A 21,779-nucleotide genomic window follows, 5' to 3' on the forward strand; every position below is an offset into this window, starting at 1 on the left:
AGGGGACGGGAGGGTAGGCTTCGCATGACGTCCCCTGTTCCCCCTTAATGGATTAGTTTTCCATGACTCAGTGGCCGTCGCACAGCCACCTGTCACTATTCACGACGAGCAGAGGACAGGGACTCAGACACGGCTGGAACACATCCAGGAAGTGGCACTTGTGTGTGTGAGGGCAAGAGAGGGGAGGGGTGAGGGGAGGGGATGGGATGGCCATGGGCCGGTCTGGCTTTGAGTGTGTGTGTGTGTGTGTGTGTGTGTGTGTGTGTGTGTGTGTGTGTGTGTGTGTGTGTGTGTGTGTGTGTGTGTGTGTGTGTGCCTGGTAAGACATGGTATGGTATGTGGCATTCATGTGAATGAGTAAAGCACAGGTTTTAGTTAAGCTATTTAGTAGGCCTATGTATTTGTGTAGCCTAAGTATGCTATTTAGTCTTGCAATGAAACCATAGGCCAAAAAATAAATCACCAATGAAATAATATGGCCTTGTCCTGCATAATAAGACAAGAGGGAGCCGTCATGCAGCTGTATGTCAGCCTATCTCTGTAATTTTAGATACTTTCAGTTTCCTATTTAGGCCTAGACTAGCAGTCAACTAAACAGCACCCAAACGTCCCCCTTGTGGTAACATCAGCGCTTATAATTATGACTTTCTATTTACACCACGCGGAGAGTTGACGTTTCAGAGGCCGAGGCATGCAAATGGTTGTGCTGCCTGCAGGCAAGCGCATGCACAGCACGAGAGAGAGAGAGAGAGAGAGAGAGAGAGAGAGAGAGAGAGAGAGAGAGAGAGAGAGAGAGAGAGAGAGCGCTGCGACTGCCTGTCTGCCTGCAGTAGCCGCTGGTTGGCTACAATGTTGCATGGCACAGAAGGAACGGCGCAAGAATTTCAGGGTTATCGGCGGACCCTTCTCCCGGCTCGTCAGGAGGTATGAGAAAATGCGAGCAGGCAACCTTATCAGCGGATAGCGGCGGAACGACTTTATTCACCGGGACCTCTAGGACGTGTCTTCGACGCCTTGCATGAATTCCCCGGCATACGACCGGACATTATGTATTTATGTAAGACATCAAATGCTCTCTGCACAGCCGTGACCTCATGGAAAAGACGGATTATTTCGAGTGATTGAGTTGAGGTACCCGGGGGGACGGAGCTAAAACACCGCCGCTGACTAACTACGCATGTCGGTCCGCTACTCGACTACCTCGTGTCTTTTAAAAGATACCTCAGGTCTTTTAAAAAACGTCTTCACGCGCGGACTAGTGCTGGAGGACAAACCAAGGAGGACAACGTTCAAAGACAGCACGTGAGCCCACTGCCTGTGTGTTCACTGGCCGGGTGAATTTATTGCCCTTTTATTGGATCACATGCAGTGCCGAAAACGGACAGGTTGAGACAGCGCCGTGGCAGAAAAGGGTAAAACCAAGAACGCAGACAGCCTTTCATCCTGAACGCTTTATAATCTAGCCTACCTCGTAATCCGGCGCTTGACCGAATTCCGTTTTTCCTCCTGCCAGTGCCTTGTTTTAGCGACAAGTTTGATAAATGAGCCCAGGACCTGCAACCTAGCCTATGCATGAAGGACCGTGAAGAATAGAAATTACAGTCGCTCCACGTCCCGCGGTCCGGCCGATTCACGAGCTTGTCCCACGCGACCTACTTTCATGGGGAGAATTGATGAGGCGAATAAAAGATCTGCAAGCGACTACTTCGGGACCACAGCTTTTCAGTGAGTAACCATCGACTGACTAGTACCAGCGCGCCAAGCTGAAATAAATTGACATTTCCTAATAATCCACGAAAGACTCACAGAAAAGGAATAAGACAAGTCGCTCTTATGCAAAGAGAAAAGGAGAAACGAGAAAACTGCCAACCAAAAACTGATAAAAGATTAACTGTGTTGCTGTTGCGCTGACATAACCTTTTGGACTAGTTCAAAGAGGCACCTAAAAAGGAACTCTATTCTCACGAGCCAGAAAAAGGCCGTTGACCTTCCCTTGTAGTGAACGTATTGCCTCTTTTCAGATACAGCTTTGCTGAAGGTTTTCCCCCCAAATCTCAGGGATTATTTTTGGATAGCCAATAGCCTGCACTGGCGGTTGCCTCAGAGACTGACATGACTGCTCTTTGCTGGAAACAAGCCTCAGGATTTAGGTGACAGGCATATTGGCGGTAGGCCTACTGATATGTCCAGAGCCAGCAACGAGCTCTGATGTGCTATTACAAGGTGAAAAGAACAGTCTCTGATGTACAGTACAATAGCAGTGAAGCAGTAACATGATTATTAGCCCCATATGACATTGGAGGTAACAAGAAGGCAATGGAAAGAAGTGGAGGAGCAGAGTCCTGAATCTTTCTTACACTGTCAACCCATGCAAGCGAACCTGAATCATTTGTGGGTGACTGAACTCCAAAGCTGAGCTGAAGGTGAACTGAATTGACTGGAATGAAATTGAATTCCATGAATCAAATTGGAATCCCCCACCAGGTTCTCTCATCCATTGCTCCAAAAGTTAACTTTTAATTGACTGGATTTAAGTGGAGAGAGAAAAAATAAAGTGAAACCCATCAACCATGTTCTCCCTGCCGTTGCTCCGCCACACGGACGTGCCGCCACGCGTCACCGAGAACTTCATCCTCTCGGGCTACCGCTTCCCCAACTACAGCCTGCGCCAGTGCCTGGCCTCGGCCTTCCGACCCACCAACGAGACGGGCAACTTCTGGACGCACTTCTTGCCCATCTTCATCTTCTTCTTCCACTTCCAGGAGGTGTTTGGCTGGGAGGGCGCTCCCGACCCCTCCGACCCCTTCTTCTACCCCTTCTGGAACTACCTGCTGGGGGTGTGCTGCCTCCTCCTGGCCAGCAGCTTGGCTCACCTGCTGAACTCCATGTCGCTCTGCATCCGGGAGATCTGCTTCTTCGTGGACTATGGCACCATCAGCGCGTACACGGTAGGCTCCTCTCTGGCCTACTACTACTACATCCATCCGCGAGCAGGGATCCCACCACTTGATGCTGGATTGCACAACACATCATCATCATCATCATCTTCTCCATCGTCATCGTCGTCGTGGTTACCTGAGTTCCAGGCGTTCTTCGACACCTTCTACATCCCGTCCTCGTGCCTGGTGGCCATCATCTGCGTGCTGGCCTGCTGCAACACGCGGCAGAACTGGCGCACCTACCGCTACGCCATCCGCACCCTGGTCTTCCTGCTGCCCTTCTTCGTCTCCTCCACGCCCGTCTTCTACCGGCTGCTCAGCCCCTCGCCCTACCCGTCCTCCTCCGCCTCCTCGGCGGCCGTCTCCGTCACCGCCCACTACTTCTACCGCCACTGCTTCTGGCTGGTGGTGTCGGCACTCTTCAACATCAGCAAGGTGCCCGAGCGCCTGTGCCCGGGCGCCTTCGACATCTGGGGCCACAGCCACCAGTGGTTCCACTGCTGCACCTTCCTGTCCATCCTGGACGAGCTGCACATGATCAAGGCGGAGTTGAGGGCGCTGTTCCTGCACCCCACGCTGGTGCTGCCCCCCGTCGTGCCCACGCGGCTGCCGGGTCCCGAGCTGCTCACCACCTACGGCATCATGGTGCTCCTGCAGGTGTGCATCGCCAGCATCATCGCCTGGTTTAGCAGGGGGGCCTACCTCATCTACGCCCCGCAGCAGAAACAGCTGAAGCAGCACTGAATTGAATAGAATGCAGAATAGAATGTAAGGGAATGTAGAATACAGATGGTATAATTCATAGAATATGATACAGAATATCTTCTAGATATTCTAGAAGATATTCTATTCTGTTCTATTCTATTCTGTTCTGTTCTATTCTATTCGATATTCTATATGAGCAGCTGAAACAGCATTGATTGCACAATAACATTCAGAGATGAACGTTTAAACGCAAGTACTGTAGTCCTAACTGTCAGATCCTCTTAACGATATCACTAGAGACTGAATTTTGTTTGCTTATGGACTGGTGTCGTTTTTAGATAGATACTGTTCTTCTCATTGCACAAATGAGGTTAATTTAACTTGTTATTTTTTAAATGATTCGTCCTTATCTGTTTCTGGCCAGTGATCTGTTTTGCTTGATCATGTCGTTCCCCCTTGAACTCTGAACTCTGCTGCGTTGACAGAAGGGACACTGACTGTGATGCGGGTGAAAGGTAATCTGCTTGGCTCTTCCTGTGGAGATTCTGTGGCATTTCTGCACAGTACAAAATGGAGTGTTAAATCAACACTTGCAGAGTTGATTTTCACATCTTCCAGAGTGTATTTGGTCCCACGGTACTCTCTACGTGTTGAATTAACACTGCATTTTTTCTACTGTGTGTGTGTTGGGCTCTTGAGGGATTTCAGGGTATTCTACAACAGGCCGAAACCTACAACTTTTACAACCTCGGGGTTACACATCACACACAGAGAGGATCAGGTGGAGTTGTTGCTGAAAGGAGGCTGTGTAAACTGATCTGATAACCAGGCTAGCCCCTGAGAGGACTGAAGTTGTTTTAAGATCTCTTCTTACCCTATCTCTCTGTGTTATTAGTCTTACTTTGTCATACTATGCTGTTATTCCTCTCTCTCTCTCTCTCTCTCTCTCTCTCTCTCTCTCTCTCTCTCTCTCTCATCTCTCTCTCTCGCTCTCTCTCTCTCGTATCTCTCTGTTCCTCTCACCCTATCCCTTACGCCCTTTCTCATGTCTCATTTCCCCTGTTTTCCCCCCTGAGCCATTTATACAGGAAGTTCAGGAGCCGCAAACAAGCTTCAATGGGCTGCTGAGCTTTCAGGTCAGGCCTGTGCTTTGATGGAGGAAATGGCTGGGGGGCCGGGCGGGTTGTTCTGGACGTGGAAATGCACTTTAAGTTCTGGAGCATTGTGCCTCCATTAGTCGTTTCTCCTTTAAGATCTCTGATGTGATGCGATGTGATGATGATGATGATGTTGTCTGGTCGCATAAATTATTCACAACGCTCAGCTCCTGGCAGCTGTCACGGAGAGAATGCTTATGTTGCTCCTGTTGTAAAGCGATGTTTTCACTTTATGATATCGATTCAATATCAAACATATGCATGTGTAGGTCCTTGAGTGAGTAACAGAAGCAGTTACACAGAGGTGCCTTTGAAGGCCACAGAGATAGTCCAAGCAAAAGGGAAAGGGTGTCTGTCTATCTGCCTGCTTGAAAATGCAACACAAAGGACCCACTTAAGAGCTGAAATGTGTTCTTGTGTGGCCTGCATTTTGATGATGGGGTTTTTCTTTTTTTCCTTGTTTTGCTTTTTTCCACAGTGATATCCAAGCCATACTTCGAACTTAACAAACATATCCATGTTACTTAAATCATTACTTAGTATTATAGTTTATATTACTAGGTAATATATCAAGCAATACAGCCCTGGTAGATATATCAGGCTTTTAAATAAGTTTTAGCTTTGCACTCAGTGAACTGGATGCTTTCAGGAAGTGGTGGTGTGAAGGAGGGAACCCCCTTGAGGGTGGGAGATGCTGACTCGCATTAAGGTTTTAGCCCAGCGCAGCACCACGGGGTGGGGGGGAAGCGAGCACCAAAACCACTTCCTGTGAACATTTGGTTTCTGTACAAACTACTGAGGCCTTTTTCTTATAGGGAAAGGTCTGCTTAATTATGGAGGAGTATACAGGGAGGGTTATTAGAGAAGAAGTGGCACTGTGAAGTTACACAGTTAGCTTTAATAGTGTTAATGAAACACTTTAAGAGTTGAATTTAACACCCATCCCCATAGTCCACTCTCTAAGTGTTGAATTAACACTGCAAACGCTATGGTGTGATGTTAGTCTCCCGGGTTCTGTTCCACTTTCCAACATCTTAGGACTCTTAAACAGTCACTGGACTCGGCATGTGTGTGTGGCAGTCTCAGTAACCCTGCACGGCATCCAGCTGGAAAGGAAATGACGTGCTTGAACCACCTAGTTTCATAAAGGAGGACAAGTTATGTAATGAGACAGAGCGCTGCTGTGTGTGCTCCACTCTACTCTGACGCAACACCTCAACCTGTGGCTGGAGTCTGTCAGTCGTTCATCTCTGAGGCCCACACATTTGTGGAGTTTCGGGGTCAGTCATTTGTGAGGTCCATACAAAGCAAGGGTGCGTTTCTCGAAACCATAGTTGATACTTTGTTAGCTACCTTTGCTGTTTTCGATGCAATTTCCCATTGGCAACTAGCCAAGTTTCTAGCTGGCTAACAACTATGCCTTCGGGAAATGCACGCCAAAACTGGTAACACACAGGCAAACGGACTGAGATGATGTGGCAGATTGTGGAAGGTTTGAGGAGCCCACACCACTGACTGACCTGGTCCTGTGCCACCTCTTCCATTACCGAGCTGATTGGCTCATTGACCTTTCACACACAGTATCTGTTGCCATGCATCCAATTTGCAGGGGAGGATTGAAGCATTATCTCTGAAGCATTATTGGGTCAAAGTCTGGCTTCCATACATTGGCTACTACACAGAGATTGATTTAGTCTGGACCACCGGTTCAGATTACAAGCAATTTGCTTTGTATGCAGATCTGCTTAACTGCTGGTGCTGATTTGCTAATGCCACTTATAGATGATGTGGAACATTACTTTGTCAATGAACATAAAGCATTGATTTAATTTGCAATGAACTATGTTGTGTTGACGGGATCCCAAATCCTACAAAGCCGCATTTACCTTTCTGTAGTACTTGTGGCAAAGGCTCCAATTCCTTTGATGGCTGTCAAAGTGTGATGTGGAGTGTTGGCTACAGCTTGGTGTGAAACGTCCGTCACAGCTCCTCTGTTAGTTTTGCACAGTGGCACGGACCTGCTAGTCTGTCTGTAGTCGTACTGAAACCTGTTAGTAACTAACAGTACAGTACGTCCATTGAAAAAGACAATGTCTGGTTATGTGCAGAGATTTGCACCTTGCAACCTGTGATGTATGGAACTGTGTGTTGTTTGTAAATGACGTGTTAGAGATTGTGTCTTTTTAGATTGAGTGTCATTGTATTGCACATTAATGTTCACCACTCGCCATAAATGTGTCCGTTTGACCACTGCATACACTTTCTTCATGTTATGACACAAGTTATGTTTGTAAACAACAGTTATGTGTTCTGGATTCACAAGCTACCGTCTTGTACCATAATTGTTCATGCCATTCACTACTTAGCCTGAGTATCTCCTTAGAAAAGTCAAAGCTTTATCGTCAATGTCTTAACATGTACTAAACATACAAAAGTATAGAAATTACTTTTTCACTGTCCCATGTGTAAAGATGGAACAATATCAAAAAGTTGGACAGCGAAATAACTGCCTAGCCCCACAGAATTATGTGACGTTATGGTATGGTATTTTAGCGTCAGAATTAATTCATTCAACAATTGGTGACTAAGCAGACCATGCTTTATCACTATAATTGACTAAGTTTTCTTCTGGGATGCTGCTTTAAGATCACATACATAGTCATGTCATAGTCATAGGCAATCCCCCATGTGTGGTTTGCTCCAGCTTTTTCTCATTCGTTAAGAATTTCAACTCCCCTTACATGAGTGTTAACACATGTCTCTGAAAATCTTAAAAAGATGTCTTGATGTTTTCTGTCGCAGCAACAATCAGATGTATTTTGAGATGTGTGTGAATCTGTGTCTACCATGTCATACTGTCAAAAGTCTCTTTGCTGGTAAGACTGATCTTCCAGGTGAAACAGAACTTTGCATGTTGCTGCCCAGACAGAGATAACTTATTGATGTTTAACCCCTACATTTGAACTTAAATGTAGAAGATTGATTTTATTATTAGAGGCTAATTCTTGCCCACCTTGATTCTATTTTTGTTAATGACAATTTGTAGATAAATAAAGAATTGAAATGATAGTAAACTATAGCTGTGGTGACTGTTTCTCATGTCTTCATGTAATGTGTGTGAGAGATGCTCTTTAGAGAGAAGTGAATGGCAAGTGAGTCACAGATGTATTCAAATGTGTGTCTCATTTGGTTGCATTCAAATGATGTGTCCATCGGGGGCCCAGATTGCCTATGCCGCTTGCCTGACACACATGTTTTCAAAGTAATGGGACACGTTTACTGATTTTGAACGTGTGTGTGTACGTGTGCGTGCGTACGTGTGTGTGTGTGTGTGTGTGTGTGTGCCTGTAAATGTCAGTTGCTGACCTGTAGCAACAGCTGGCTTCTGCATGAGCCCTTCTTCTCCACTGTCTCCTTTTCCTCATTCTTTCCTGGCCGTCCATGTACTGATGGCCAGGGCCCTATAGACTACATGTTGCTGTAGGCCCCCATGGAACACAATTTCTGTGACAAAATGACAAAAATGAATCAGGAATGACGGATCACATTTTGCCAACTGTGGAGAGTAGTAGTAACAACATTTAAAACTCTACTTGACACAGCAGGCTAATTTTTAAATACAGCATCTCGTCATAATTCGTGTGGCAGCAAGTCTTCTCAGCTCCATTGTAGGCTGACGGACACCTTAATTTCCCTCAGGATTAATACTGAAGTAGCCCCTTAATGCACGCCGTACCTCCAGTGGAACACTGTAGTAGTCATTGAAAAGTTAACTACCATAGTACTACTATACTATGACATAACACAGGGCCTTTAGTAATAGAGTACGACTTGCAAAATTAGGGCCCCCATGGTAAGTGGGGGCCCCTGTTACAGTACAGCCATAGCCTGTGCATTAATCCGGCCCTGTACAGACTGTACATCAACTTTTACTACCTGCTAATCTATTGTTTATTAAATTTCCCTTTTGCCATACTTTTTTCAGTTGTGTTTGTGTCTCAATTCGAGACAGCTTTATTGGCATGACAGTTATAATATATAGTTTTTGGGAATATTTTACACAATTCAACTGCATTTGCATTACCTTCGTCTGCTAGTTACTCATGCATCCTGAATGCACTATGTTTGTCTGTCTATCTGCTTGCTTGCCTCAATGGTTTTGCATTGCTTTGTCTATCTCTGTATGCATCTCTCTACTTACTGTACTGTGCCATCCCAGCGCTCGCTGTATGAACTAATCCTTCTTGTTCAAACAGCATGCAGACTGTACCTCACCTGAGGCTGGTATACAGTACATGGGACATTACATTTCTCTGCCTGCCTACTGCATGGTGTTTATTTGTATGTCTGCGAGCCTGTTTCAATGCCTGTGATGTCTGTCTTTGCTTTGTCTGTTTTTATGGAGGTAGGCAACTTACTGCACTCATCCCAGCTGACTTACAGTAAGTATTGATCTGTTTTGAGCAAACAGCATGCAGACTATATCTCACCTTAGAGAAGACAAGAAGATGCATGTTTGGACAAATAGGCTGTCAATACCTGCAAACAGGTAGTCGATCCATGTATTTATCTCAATAGTTGGACTTTTCTGGACTCTTTTGCAGAGCATATGCATTATACTTCTCTCTCGGCTTACTGTGAAAAGTGAAGTGAAAGCCCACCTGGGAAACTCCAACTTCCATTGTCATTGTGACACAGCACTCCACAGCACAGCAGTGTGCAGTGCACACAACAAAATTGTATTTATGCCTCACCCATGCAAGGGGGCAGCCTTAATGTCGGCCCAAGGGAGCAGTGCGGTACCATGCTCAGGGTACCACCTGGCAGGTCGGAAGTCGAACTGGCAACCGTTGAGCTACAAGTATGACGCCCTAACCGCTTACCAATGACTGACTGACAGTCAACACTGTCAGCTGTCGTGCTTGCTTGCGCGTGCGTGCGTGCGTGTGTATGTTTGTGTATGCCTCTCTGTCTCAATGCTTTTGCATTTGCTTTGTCTATCTCTGTATTTATCTACTTACTAAACCAGCGCTCACTTTCAGTATTAATCCATCTTGTGCAAACAGCATGCAGACTACACCTCACCTGAGACTGGTAAACAAGAGAATGCAGGTTTGGACAAAGCCATGTGGTGCTTGCACAACAGCAGGAGTGGGATGGGATGAGCAGCTGGAATGGAGGTGGAAGGCTATTACGAATGAATGAATGCAAGAGAGAGGGAGAAGAAAAAAGGATAGGTATTCTGTTTCTCTATTTCTCTCTCTCGGTCTCTCTCTCTCTCTCTCTCTCTCTCTCTCTCTCTCTCTCTCTCTCTCTCTCTCTCTCTCTCTCTCTCTCTCTCTCTCTCTCTCTCTCTCTCTCTCTCTCTCTCTCTCACTTAACCCCTTTTTCTGATAAAAGTAGTGTAGGCCTAACGAGTTACTACTAAAAAGTTGGTAACGAAACGCGTTGTCTGTGAACTTTTGCGATTGGAGAGGTAAATATGACTCCCTCTCTCGGGCGCATACGCGCAAATAGAGATCTATTAAGAGAGGTGTGTCGCGGTGTCCCCTCCTTCTCACAGTTGCACTAGTTTTGAAAACGTTGAGGAGCACTGTGAACCGTGTGTGCATTTAATGATAGGGCATATCAATGTCCGAGTGATCCGATTCCGAGACAAGTGCAGTTTGACACATTTTCCGAGCTCGCGCTATTGTACAGCTTGCGCGTCCTAAAACCACAGGACTGGTGCCGGGTGCCTTTCGCATGCAATTAGCCTAGCCACAGAAGACGCTCCTTTTGCTACGAATGCGTTTTTTTTTGTAGTCACGCTATGTCAACCGGCAAGCTTAGAAAAAAGTGCCTCTCACCGTTACGGAGATGTCACGTCTTCTCCCACCTACTTTGTCCTCTTTCGAATAGTGTCAACTCCCAATGTCAGCGCTTAGCCCCAATGTCTCCTGATTTGTTTGTATGGTAACAAGTAACGAACCCAGCACTACTGCTGACACTGCTAACAGGTTGGCAACTACGCTTTGGAGAAACAAGGATGCGATGCTACACGTGCATTTGTTGTTGTTTCATAGGCTACGCTTGTCACAGAGATTAATAGTCAAAACCCCGCGACAAATAAAAATAGTAGGCTGGTAGTAGTAGTAGAGTGCTATATTGTCATTTAAATACAGTGAGTATGACATATATCAGGTTTGGCAGAAGGGCGATGTGGCATTGATCTGGCTGTAGCCTACATAATACAGACAAAATGCCGTTACGCTGTATTGAAAATAAGCGTAACGGTCCAAAATAAGCGTCACGGTCCAAAATTATAGCGTAACGGGCCGTCACGCACTTTTGCGCTAGCTAGAACCCTGAGGTACGACTGACCATCCATTTTGTACTGTTCGTGATAACTATATTACATAAGAACAGTTGATGGTCAGTCTCTACACCAATATAGATGTATACAGGGAATAATTTGATGCATAGAGTTTAAATGCTGTGAAAAGAATTAACTGTACACTAGATCACATCATGGCATGTACAAATCACTCAAGAAAGGTAGATGCCTTTCTTTTATGCGGATTGTCTTGTTGGCCAGTCTCTATACATCAAATTGAAACAAGAGATAAATGAATTCTGGATGGATTGTGTTACACTGTCAACACAATTAAGTGCATACAGTTCACTAATCTTTTCACATCAAGATAATTATGACTAAATCATCAAATGAAGAGGTGCCCCTTTCCTCTGGATGCATCCATACATTTGTGTGGATTGGCATAATGATGTTGTATAATGTAACACATTTGCTGGCCAGTACGCCACATTGAGTCATGAGTGAGGCATTTATAAAACATGAATTATCAAGAGGCATGTCTCCCATACCATTTGTGCTAACTGGATTGCAAAATAACTGTTGTGGTTTGCCAGTCCTAAAGACCTAATTCTGGGCCCCAGCTCTCCCTGGGGCCCAGGGACAACTGACCCGTTTGTCCCTCCTACAGCACTGAACTGCAAACGCTAACCTCAGATCACGATCACATCTGTTGTAAATGAACCATCAAATGAAGACACATCGGGTCTGCTGATTGTAACAATGTTGGATAACGGAGAAAAAAAACTGCTGGCCAATCTCTGCACCAAATGGAAGTGAAATCAGGAATACATTGATGCAAAATAGATTGTGTCACTGTCCAAACAATTAACTGCATACAGTACACTAGCCGTGAGACCACCAAAAGAATCACCAAAGGAATATGGAGTCAGTGCTGGTTGTCATAACGATGTTGAATAACTAAAACAGTTGTAGGTCCATCTCAGCACCAAATTGAGCCATGCTGTTTAAATTAAGATTCATCCCATCTGTGCTGAGTGTGTCCAGGGCCGCTGATAGCTTTAGCCAGGCCCAAGACAAAGTCATCTGAAAGGGTCCCCGAACCCAATCCATTCAATTTAATGAGGACCCAATTATGCCCCACCCCCCCATCTCCCTGGGCCCGGGACAGTTGACCCCTTTGTCCCCTCCTTCTTGACTTCCCTGATTGTGATAACCACGTTGAATAAGCAAGCAAGCTATTAGGTTCTGCACCTCGTAGTGGACTAAGTTCAGACTTCAGCTTTCAAACTAGTAGTGGCATCAGTACACCACATGGTGGCAGTGTTGGAACACAAAACATCATTTGACATGGATATAATATGACAGTATCTCAGTCCGAGCCTGGGAAAGAAACTCCATTTTATTCCACTTCCATTTTCTTACAATTTTACTTTAAGCTCCATCATAACTTATAAACGTCAAAGCGACCCAACAGTTACAAATCATTATCTTAAAATGTATAAAAATACAATAGTAAAATGACAGGAGTTGTATAGGCTACATTTTATGACATACTCAGAAATGGATGTCAATCTTATATTTTACCAATGTGGTGCTTATTCCACTTGCACAAATAAGTGAGGTGCTCAAACAGGGTACACCAAGAGTATAGTGATGATAGGTGCACTTCTTTACACTCTTTGGTTTTTACACTTTCATTCTTTGACAAGAAACACCCAGTTCCATAGATGTACACATGCTTGCTGTCAACCCAGGCTCACCAGCCACCTGCCCCGGCTTTCCCTGATTGCCCCGGTTTTTAATGGTCCGTTCCGGAAAAAGATACTTTCCTGGACACTGATTGAAGGATGCCATTGCATACAAGCAAAAAAGGTTGATTGAGTTTGAAATCAGGGGCGATTCTAGACCAAAATTACCAAGGGGGCCAAGGTGGGACCATTATTTTTTCAGGGGGGCACACAAATTGCTAAAAGAGATACATTTTTATTGTTTTGAATATATAATATACAAAAAATGTATATCATGTTGCGGTCATTGGCAGTTCAGCACAGGGGCCACAACAGGGGCTAGGAGGAAATCTACAGGGGCCCTGGCCCACCCTGGCCCCTGTCTAGAACCGCCCATGTTTGAAATGTCCAGGTTTTGATCAAACAGAGGTGGCAACCCTAGCCCGGCCTGGCATCCTCCAATCAGCACTGTGCCTTGGCGTAGGTGGCCAGGGCCTTGGCGTGCACCGGCTTGTAGAGGAGCACGAAGCTGGAGGGCCGCAGGATGCCCTGGCCTTCAGCATCCACCTCCCCCATGATCACGTAGTTCACTCCTGACAATCAAGAAGTGGAGTTTGGATTAGACAGACAGACAAGAAAGGAGAAGACAGACAGGCACGCACGCACGCACGCACGCACGCGCGCGCGCACACACACACGCACACACACACACACACACACACACACACACACACACACACACACACACACACACACACACACACACACACACACACACACACACACACACACACACACACACGCACACACACAAAAGATGCCCTCTAAAATGTGTGGTCCTTCTCATCCCACACTCTGGGATTTTTCAGTTTGGTCAAGTGGAACAATGTGCTCGTCATTGGTTAGACTTTATTGCCATATTATTAACACAATACTAAATGACACTACAACGAGTCATTCGGAATACATTACGACTTAGTCACTGCCATTCTGGTAACAGCTAATTTATAACAAGGGTCATGACTTCAGGATGTGCCATGCATTGGGGTAAATGGGAAAGGTGACAAAAGGGAGAACAGTGCATGTCACAACGGACATGTCTAATGTATACATAATAGTACATGATGAAACAATTCCGACAGGGGGCAGCAAGGGAAACAAGGATTACGGGCAAGATTCAAAATGACGCGAGATCTTATTTTGATCAGTATTGCCCAAAGTACTAGCCTGGCGAGCCAGACCCGTACAGCAAAAAGCTCCCGTACAGCAAAAAGCAAATTCAATTTGCGGTCGCTAGGGGCGTCTAGATTTCTAGGCTACAGAAGTACCAGAATCCATTGGGAAAACCTTGACGGGAAAAAGTGGCATTTTTTTTTACCTGCTGAGCCCTGTTTGGGGGTAAGTGAAGAAGGTGACAAATGTACCTTTCTTGATGGCGGGGCACTTCTTGCAAGGTGCGGTGAGGGTGACGGTCATGGTGGGTCCTTTCTTGGTGACCTTCAGGGCTCCCTGCTTGTACATCTTGATGACGGTCAGATCCACCTGCACGCTGTCCTGCGGACCGGGGGTCACCGATGTCACCCTAGCGGTCATCACTGAGGAAGGAGAGAGAGATGGGAGTATACCGTTACGGTCGGTGTGTGTGTGTGTGTGTGTGTGTGTGTGTGTGTGTGTGTGTGTGTGTGTGTGTGTGTGCGTGTGTGTGTGTGCGTGCGTGCGTGCGTGCGTGCGTGCGTGCGTGCGTGCGTGCGTGCGTGTGTGTGTGTGCGTGTATGTGCAGAACAAAACAAAGAACTGGTAAAGGAATGAAACAAAAGCATGCAAAGTGAAATGATATAACAGAGACTCCTGCAAGTCTATAAAACCAATGGCGGTTTGGTTCCTGTCCATTTCTCATGAATGCTCACGCTCCACGCCATGTGCCCTCCTTTGCAAATGACAAATGAGCTGCGAGGAGCTTATTTACACCCACCTCAACCTCAGCTATGGAGAGAGAGAGAGAGAGAGAGAGAGAGAGAGAGAGAGAGAAACACAGAGAGAAGCAGAAAGAAAAACAGAGAGAGAAACAGCGAGACATGCCTTCCATAATGTTCTTTGTGCAGAGGTACCAATCCTGGCCTCAAAATCGGTGTTGTGTTGATTTGAGCAACCTGTCGAGCTGAACTACCAAGTCTAGGCAATTGGTGCTAAATACTGGGAGAATCGCTCGGATGGTGATAAAAGCGTGAAACTTGGCACAAGTGTTCATTAGGACATGCTTATCAATTTCAGGGGTGGAGCCACCCAGAATTCAGGGTTGCATAGCAAAGGTTGCTAGACAAAGCATCTTCCTTAGCAACCAGCATCAATAATACAGTTTATCAGCAATTTTAGGTGTTATGATGTCTGAATCTTATCTCCTTGCCATATAACACTGAAATAATGCTTCAATATGTATGATTATGGCCCCTTTGATATTATTCTTGCCCATGGTTGCTATAGGCCTATGCAAAGCATTTTCCTTAGCAACAAACATTGACAGTTACAGTTTCTGATCAATTCTGTGGTATTACATGTGCATTTTGACTTATTGCCCTAACATCAGTGCAATAATGCATTAAGGGGTTATTTACTAGCCATTTGTGCCACAAGGACCCCTTTGATGCCATTCTAGACACCAGAAATCATTGTGTGAATAATACCTTTTAAATTCGGTCATTCTTCTTGAAAAGATTTGAAGTGATAAAGGGCTTACAAATGTCACTACAAGCCAGGCCTCTATATATTTAACGGTATTGTACATTTGGCTAGCACTGCTAGCTCACCAGTCAGAAGACAAAAATATCACTTTGGAAAGAAAAATGCCTACATGAACAACACCATGTGCCTGTGTTGTCTCACGTGACAAAGTAATTCTTGACATGCGTACCCGGGAACTATTAATTATAAAATCATAAATGGATTGGGTGTTGTAAATCATTTAGACAACTGTAACATGCTTTCAAACTACATAGAGTCTGATTAAAAATTATATGGTTTAAAAATTGCAGATTATAGGCCTATATTTGCAATGCAAAGACCGGTCGTTTTTTCTCTTCAACAATGTTGTCAGGTTAGCATTTTGTTACAGTAATAGGCCTAACTCATGTAGGCTATTATTAATAGCCTATATAAATACTCGATGTATAGCCTATTCCAAATTTAAAAGTAGAACCTATTTTTTGTAAAATACTAATTCATAGTCTAGTCTAACTTATTTATCATCCATTATCTTCTCACAATGAGCATCATAATTCACTTATTCCCTTACAGCATTCACTGAACCTACCTACTTCAAATGAAATAGAAGCTTTTATAGAACTGTAATGTTTCTCTATCCAAAAACCTGTTAACATACCACAATATCATTAACCTGATTATGGCAGTGTGTGCAGAAGGTAGGCCTACTATTTCACTGTCAAATGCTTAGGCATTGCATTGTTACAGTCGGCTTTCCATGTGCAGTCAGTGTATTTTTGGAACACATTAGCAGTCTCTATGGGAGCCACACCTGTGTGGAAAAGCCAAGGTCTGAAAGAGCTATTGACCTTCCAGGGAGGGTCAAGTCTTTCACCTTAACTATTTTAAGGGAGGTGTGACACGAACGACTGTAGAGAAATACTCTCAAGCCGATTTGAAGATTCTCTTTTGAAAGAGGAATGAAACATCTTAACGCTAAAGGAGTAGGTCCAGGAGCTCACAATGTTTTCAGCCATAAATGAAGGTGTGTTAAACACACCTCTGTTTTCAGTCATTCTTATCCTTAACCTTAATGAATCTCGGGCAAAAACAGAGAAAGACAACATGGATTCCATCCCTCAGCAAGGCAACCAGAGCTTGGGGCCCAATCAGAGAATGGGGAGGGGTGGAAAGCAGGCTTGTACGAAATTCCGAATGGAAAGAATTTCAATTCAAAATAATGCCATAATACGAACACTAGGTGGTGGTGTTCTATGTACTTTCAATGGGTGGTGTAGATTAAATTCAAAGAAATTCAAGGTAATGGCACCACCTAGTGTTCGTATTATGGCATTATTTTGAATTGAAATTCTTTCCATTCGGAATTTCGTACAAGCCTGGTGGAAAGATGATGACACATATTGCTTGACAAATGGAAGCTTGCTGTTGGTCTAAATCCAACTGACGCGATTGGCTATGGGCTACATATACACCAAATGATACACTCGTAACAGCTAATAACAGCTGTTGGTGTTCGCAAACCACACCTCCTGTACGAGAAATTCAGTAGGCGGTCCCCAGATCATATTTCACTTGTGATATGGACTGGTGTGGAACAGGTGAGCATTGTCTATGGTTATCTGAAATATTTATTTGAAAGTGTACTTATTTCCAAACTCTTGCGTGTTGGTAGGTAATTGCTTTTGTCTTGGGATGTAGGAATAGAGGCCGTGAAATTGCAGGAGTGCTTAAACCCTCTTTAATGATACATAATGATGCATCACGTTTTAACTCTATTTAAGCCATTTTACACCAGATTTCTCCTTTAAATGAGCATAATACAAGAATGAGAGACTATATAACAGCACATTCAAGAAGGTAATGCATGACAGTTATGTTTAGATCGAAAATATAACTAATAAGCATTATTAATGTGACAAAGTCTTAGACTGACAACTTGAAATGGTTAACATGAGACATTATATCTACAAAAAGTTAAGCAATAAGTTTACATTGTATTTTTCATGTAATTACCGTGATTTCGGTTTCGGTGGCAAGAATAACATAAAAGATGTAATTATCATATCTATTTATAGTATGTAACCTCTTGAAGCATTATTGCATTGATATTAGGGCAAGGGGTCACGATGCAGACATCATAGCACCACAAAATTGCAGAGAAACTCCATCACTAAGCTTAATGCTGGTTGCTAAGGGAAATGCTTTACCTCGCAACCGTTGCTATGCCACATTGAATTCTGAGTGGCTCCACCCCTGAAATTGATAAGCATGTCCTAATGAACACTTGTGCCAAGTTTCATGCTTTTACCACCTTGTGAGCAATTGTTTCACCCATTGTAGACTTAAAACCATTATAGCACTAACAACCTTAGGGGTTAGTGTTAGATTTTTAGGAATGATAATATACCTTTACCTCTAAAATTTGACCTGGAGTTGGTGCTACAGGTGGAGTGAAACCAGTGAACTGCTTTCCTTTTCCCTCTTCTGTCTTTCTATTCTATGGGAGGACTTGACTTCTTCAATTGCAGCCCTAATTTCACATTTTTTCGTCTAACAACATGGCTAGTGTCCAAGGTGCCAATATCCAAGGGGAAAATGTATGTTTGTAATATACATGTAGGCCTACCTGTATATAAGTAATACAATAAATACCGAGGAGGTAGAAGGGGAAAGAGGGGGCACGGTTAGGTTTGGGGAAGGATTTTGGGTGTTGTGACAGCTTTAAATGGCACGGGCTGAAAAGCTTTCCCCATTTCTTTTCCTCTCCTAGTATAAGGGACTAGGGGTTAGGGTTAGAGTTTGGGCTTTGGCTACTGTAGAAACCTATTGGTAGCTCTGCCCTACAAAGGCAAAGTGAAGTAACTACATATTTTGTCAAAATTGCGTTTAGACTGAAAATGGTCTTCATTACACCTCCTTTATCTTGTAAATGCTTCCTTAGAGATATTGCTATTATGACATCACAGTAGAAAATTGTCTTGTGTGATGTCACAACACTCTTAAAGCCCTCACATTGGTCAGAGTGATCATTAGTCAACATTCAGAGGCAACAAACAGATTATCTTGTGTCTTATCAATTAACTTTCATTCTGATATCACGATTTCATTGAGTATGGTATGTTACACAGATTTTTTGAGATATAACAATAGTTAACCTATAGAAAATCATTGTAATATAGGATACATTATTCTTTTTTTTACAGCTGTAAAAATGTCAAAAAGTTACATTTGATACAACCACTACAGTGTAGAATACTCATTTTATATTATGATACATATAAAGATATGGGTGGATTTTATCAGCTCTTAGTGTGTTACATTTCTTATAATAATTTCCTCACTGATAATCAGGCTTGACCATAATATGTCTCTGCGTCATTCAGTTTAGAATAGAGGAAGCAAGGAGATGCTTGTCATGTTCAACTGTTTATCCTGTGAAGGTAAGTTATGATGTCCTTTACATTACAATACACTCACTGTAGCAAGTGCGGAAAAGAGACAATTCTTTAGCCCCACGTTTACCTGTTAATCATATTGTAAAGTCGACAGTTCTCCACCCCAATTTTCTATGTGAGACCAATGTCAAAGTGTGCTTTGACCAAAATCCATGCCTAAACCTAACCTGTCAGAAAAGAAATGTTTGGGCACTTTCTTTCTGGTTTTGACAGTAATGACAACATAGGCAAGAAACAAATGTCAGTCAAGTCTAAAAACACAGGAGAAGAAATATTAGCCTTTACAATTTGATGAATTGAGAAATTTCCGGCTTCACAATTAGGATGAGTGGACATGCTGTTTGTCTGGGGTGGAGAATTGTTCAGAATTCAGGATGAGAAATCATGAATCACTCATCAATGTGCACAGTACTGTACATTTCCCAGTATTAATTCAACACTTAGTGAGTAAAATGAGGCTATGAGTGTTAAAATAAACTCTCTAACACTGCAAGATGTACTGTGTAATACTTTTCCTCATGAAGTTCTCTTCCCTTTCCATTTAGGTCTATGAGGACTCTGTACGGCGATCTGTGAGCCTGCCACTTCTGGTGGATGGGCAAGATTGGCAGCCACGCTACCATGGAGCCCAGAGATGCCTCTCTCCTGCTCTCTCCATCTCGTCGTCATTGGCCTATTCTGAGGACTTTATGACCGCATGCAGTCGGCTGTCTGCATGCTCTTCCCTCGCTCTGTCCCTCAGCAGCTCCTTGGAGTCCATTTCTGCATGCAGTCGGCTGTCTGCATGCTCCTCGTTTGCTCTGTCCCTCAGCAGCTCTTTGGGCTCCGAGGCCCTCATGTCTGCCCGAAGTGAGGTGTCTCCTACACTCTGCCCCTCCCCTGTTGTCTCGCGAGCCTGCACCCCTCTGATGGACCCCACTTCTCCAGGACCCTGCTCCCCTATGATGGACCCCGCCATGATCCGCCATGCAGCACATTCCACCAACTCTCTGTTTGAAGTCACGCTCAGCAAACTGTGCAAGGTACAAGTCAGACTGTATTTATAATAGAAAGAGTAGAAGTCCGGACAAAATATTCTAGCTCTGCTTTGCAGGTTCATTAAAGTCATACAACGTTTTGACTCAGTAGGGTCTTCATCAGGCACCCAGGGCCCATCCGCAATTAGCCCCTATGGTCTGACATTAGACGCAACCCCTCATGGGTCTAATCCGTTGCTGTGGCGCGTTTCTGTGCTAGACAGTATCAGAAAAGTAGTCATAGTTAGGGACTTGACTTTGCATATTTGAAAACTTCCATGTGGATTAAAGAATAAATATTTTCCCCATTCTCTCAGATGGAGGCATGCAGAGCGGACAACGCCTCAGCTCAGGAAGAACAGGAGGAGGTGAATGAAGTGGAGGAGAAGAAGGAGAAAAGGGAGAAGAAGGCAGGAAGAATGAAGAGATGGAGAAGGGCAGTGAGGAGGGCAGGTCATTTCTTCTGCTGCTGCTGGGGGAGGAGAGTGGAGGAGGAGGAGGAGAGATGAGGAGGAGGAGGAGGAGGAGGAGGTGGTGGAGGTGGAGGAGAACAGATGAGGAGAAGGAGAGAGATGAGGAGTAGGAGAGAAGAGGAGGAAGAGGAGGAGAGAGATGAGGAAGAGGAGGAGGAGGAGAGAAGAGGAGAGAGATTAGGTGGAGGAAGAGGAGGAGGAGGAGGAAGAGAGAAGAAGAGGAGAGCGATTAGGAGGAGAGATGAGGAGGAGGAAAGAGATGATGAGGAGGAGGAGACCAGTCGGCTCAGCCTTGATCAGTCCCTCTGCAGCTCCTTGGGCAGGCGTTGGTGGACCAGGTGGAGCCAAGGCATGCCGTTGGTTCGAAACAATTCCAGGTTGCAAGCGTAGCTCAGCCCCCTCCTCTCGATCTCTGTGCAAATCTCGGCCGTCAGGCTCACCAGTTTGCCTTCAACTGGCGGCTCCGACCCCTCACTGTGGAGCACCAGGAAGCTGTTCGGCACAATCCTCACGCAGTAGCGCTTTGAGGGGTCCGTCTTCCGGAGGAGTGGGAAGAACTTTATCTTCAGCTCCCCCATGCCCAGCAGCAGGCAAGCAGTGACGCCATGCCCGTCGTGGACCACCACCAGCTGCTTGCCCCGGGCAAAGGTGTAGGACATGGGGTGGGAAACCTTTTTCATTCAATGGGCTACTTCAAATTCCTACAAGGGCCATGTCTGCCCAAACTGAGCTGTCTCCTATGCCCTGCTGTCTCGCTGGGGAGCTTGGCATGATGAGGAGAGGAGAGATGAGGAGAAGGAGAGAGATGAGGAGGAAGAGGAGGAGCGAGATGATGAGAAGGAGAGATGAGGAGGAAGAGGAGGAGGAGGAGGAGGAGGAGGAGGAGGAAAAAAGAGGAGAGAGATTAGGAGGAGGAGGAGGAGTAGGAGGAGGAGGAGGAGGAGGAGGGAGAAGAGTAGGAGGAGGAGGAAAGAGATGGTGAGAAGGAGGAAAGAGATGAGGAGGAGGAGACCAGAACACACAAGACACACACACACACACACACTACTACTACTACTACTTCTGCAATAAAAAGTAAAAAATAAAAGGAAACTTGTCTGCCTGGATTAATGTGTGTATTTACGAGCAAGCACCATCCTTTATAGGCTATCACCACAGACACAGATCTCAGTGGCGTGACATACGCCCTGACTGTGTTTCACTGGTGGAACGGTGTGGATTATGGGTAGAGGTGGGTATTGGCAAGGGGTTAACGATTCAAATGGGAACATTA

General features: G+C 44.8%; 3 protein-coding genes across 3 annotated transcripts in view; 2 read left to right on the top strand and 1 right to left on the bottom strand.

The window, feature by feature from the left end:
* Positions 1-832: 832 nt before the first annotated feature.
* paqr9 (progestin and adipoQ receptor family member 9) lies at positions 833-7,865 on the top strand. Its single transcript, XM_063187139.1, has one exon. It carries the CDS (start codon positions 2,571-2,573, stop codon positions 3,681-3,683), a length of 1,113 nt encoding a protein of 370 aa, XP_063043209.1. The 5' UTR covers positions 833-2,570; the 3' UTR covers positions 3,684-7,865.
* A 4,637-nt stretch (positions 7,866-12,502) lies between these two features.
* Positions 12,503-21,779, bottom strand: part of pcolceb (procollagen C-endopeptidase enhancer b) — a 30,029-nt gene continuing 20,752 nt past the window's right edge. Inside the window, exons 8-9 of the mRNA XM_063187140.1 lie at positions 14,269-14,439; positions 12,503-13,437 (exon numbers count right to left, since the gene is read on the bottom strand). Coding sequence (XP_063043210.1) covers positions 13,307-13,437; positions 14,269-14,439 — 302 coding nt within the window. The 3' untranslated portion in view covers positions 12,503-13,306. The remainder of the gene's footprint in view (positions 13,438-14,268; positions 14,440-21,779) is intronic.
* Positions 18,578-21,385, top strand: LOC134437658 (uncharacterized). The gene is made up of 4 exons (XM_063187141.1): positions 18,578-18,677; positions 18,946-19,002; positions 19,563-20,039; positions 20,351-21,385. The coding sequence occupies exons 1-4, from the start codon at positions 18,675-18,677 to the stop codon at positions 20,540-20,542; spliced, it is 729 nt and encodes a 242-aa protein (XP_063043211.1). The 5' UTR covers positions 18,578-18,674; the 3' UTR covers positions 20,543-21,385.

Source organism: Engraulis encrasicolus, chromosome 21, assembly GCF_034702125.1.
Source record: "Engraulis encrasicolus isolate BLACKSEA-1 chromosome 21, IST_EnEncr_1.0, whole genome shotgun sequence".
Taxonomy (NCBI): domain Eukaryota; kingdom Metazoa; phylum Chordata; class Actinopteri; order Clupeiformes; family Engraulidae; genus Engraulis; species Engraulis encrasicolus.

Coding starts and splice junctions, on each gene's coding strand:
- paqr9 (XM_063187139.1), top strand. CDS start 2,571: ATGTTCTCCCTGCCGTTGCTCCGCCACACGGACGTGCCGCCACGCGTC.
- LOC134437658 (XM_063187141.1), top strand. Junction 19,003..19,562: donor CAACTGTTTATCCTGTGAAG/GTAAGTTATGAT, acceptor CTTTCCATTTAG/GTCTATGAGGACTCTGTACG. Junction 20,040..20,350: donor CGCTCAGCAAACTGTGCAAG/GTACAAGTCAGA, acceptor CCATTCTCTCAG/ATGGAGGCATGCAGAGCGGA.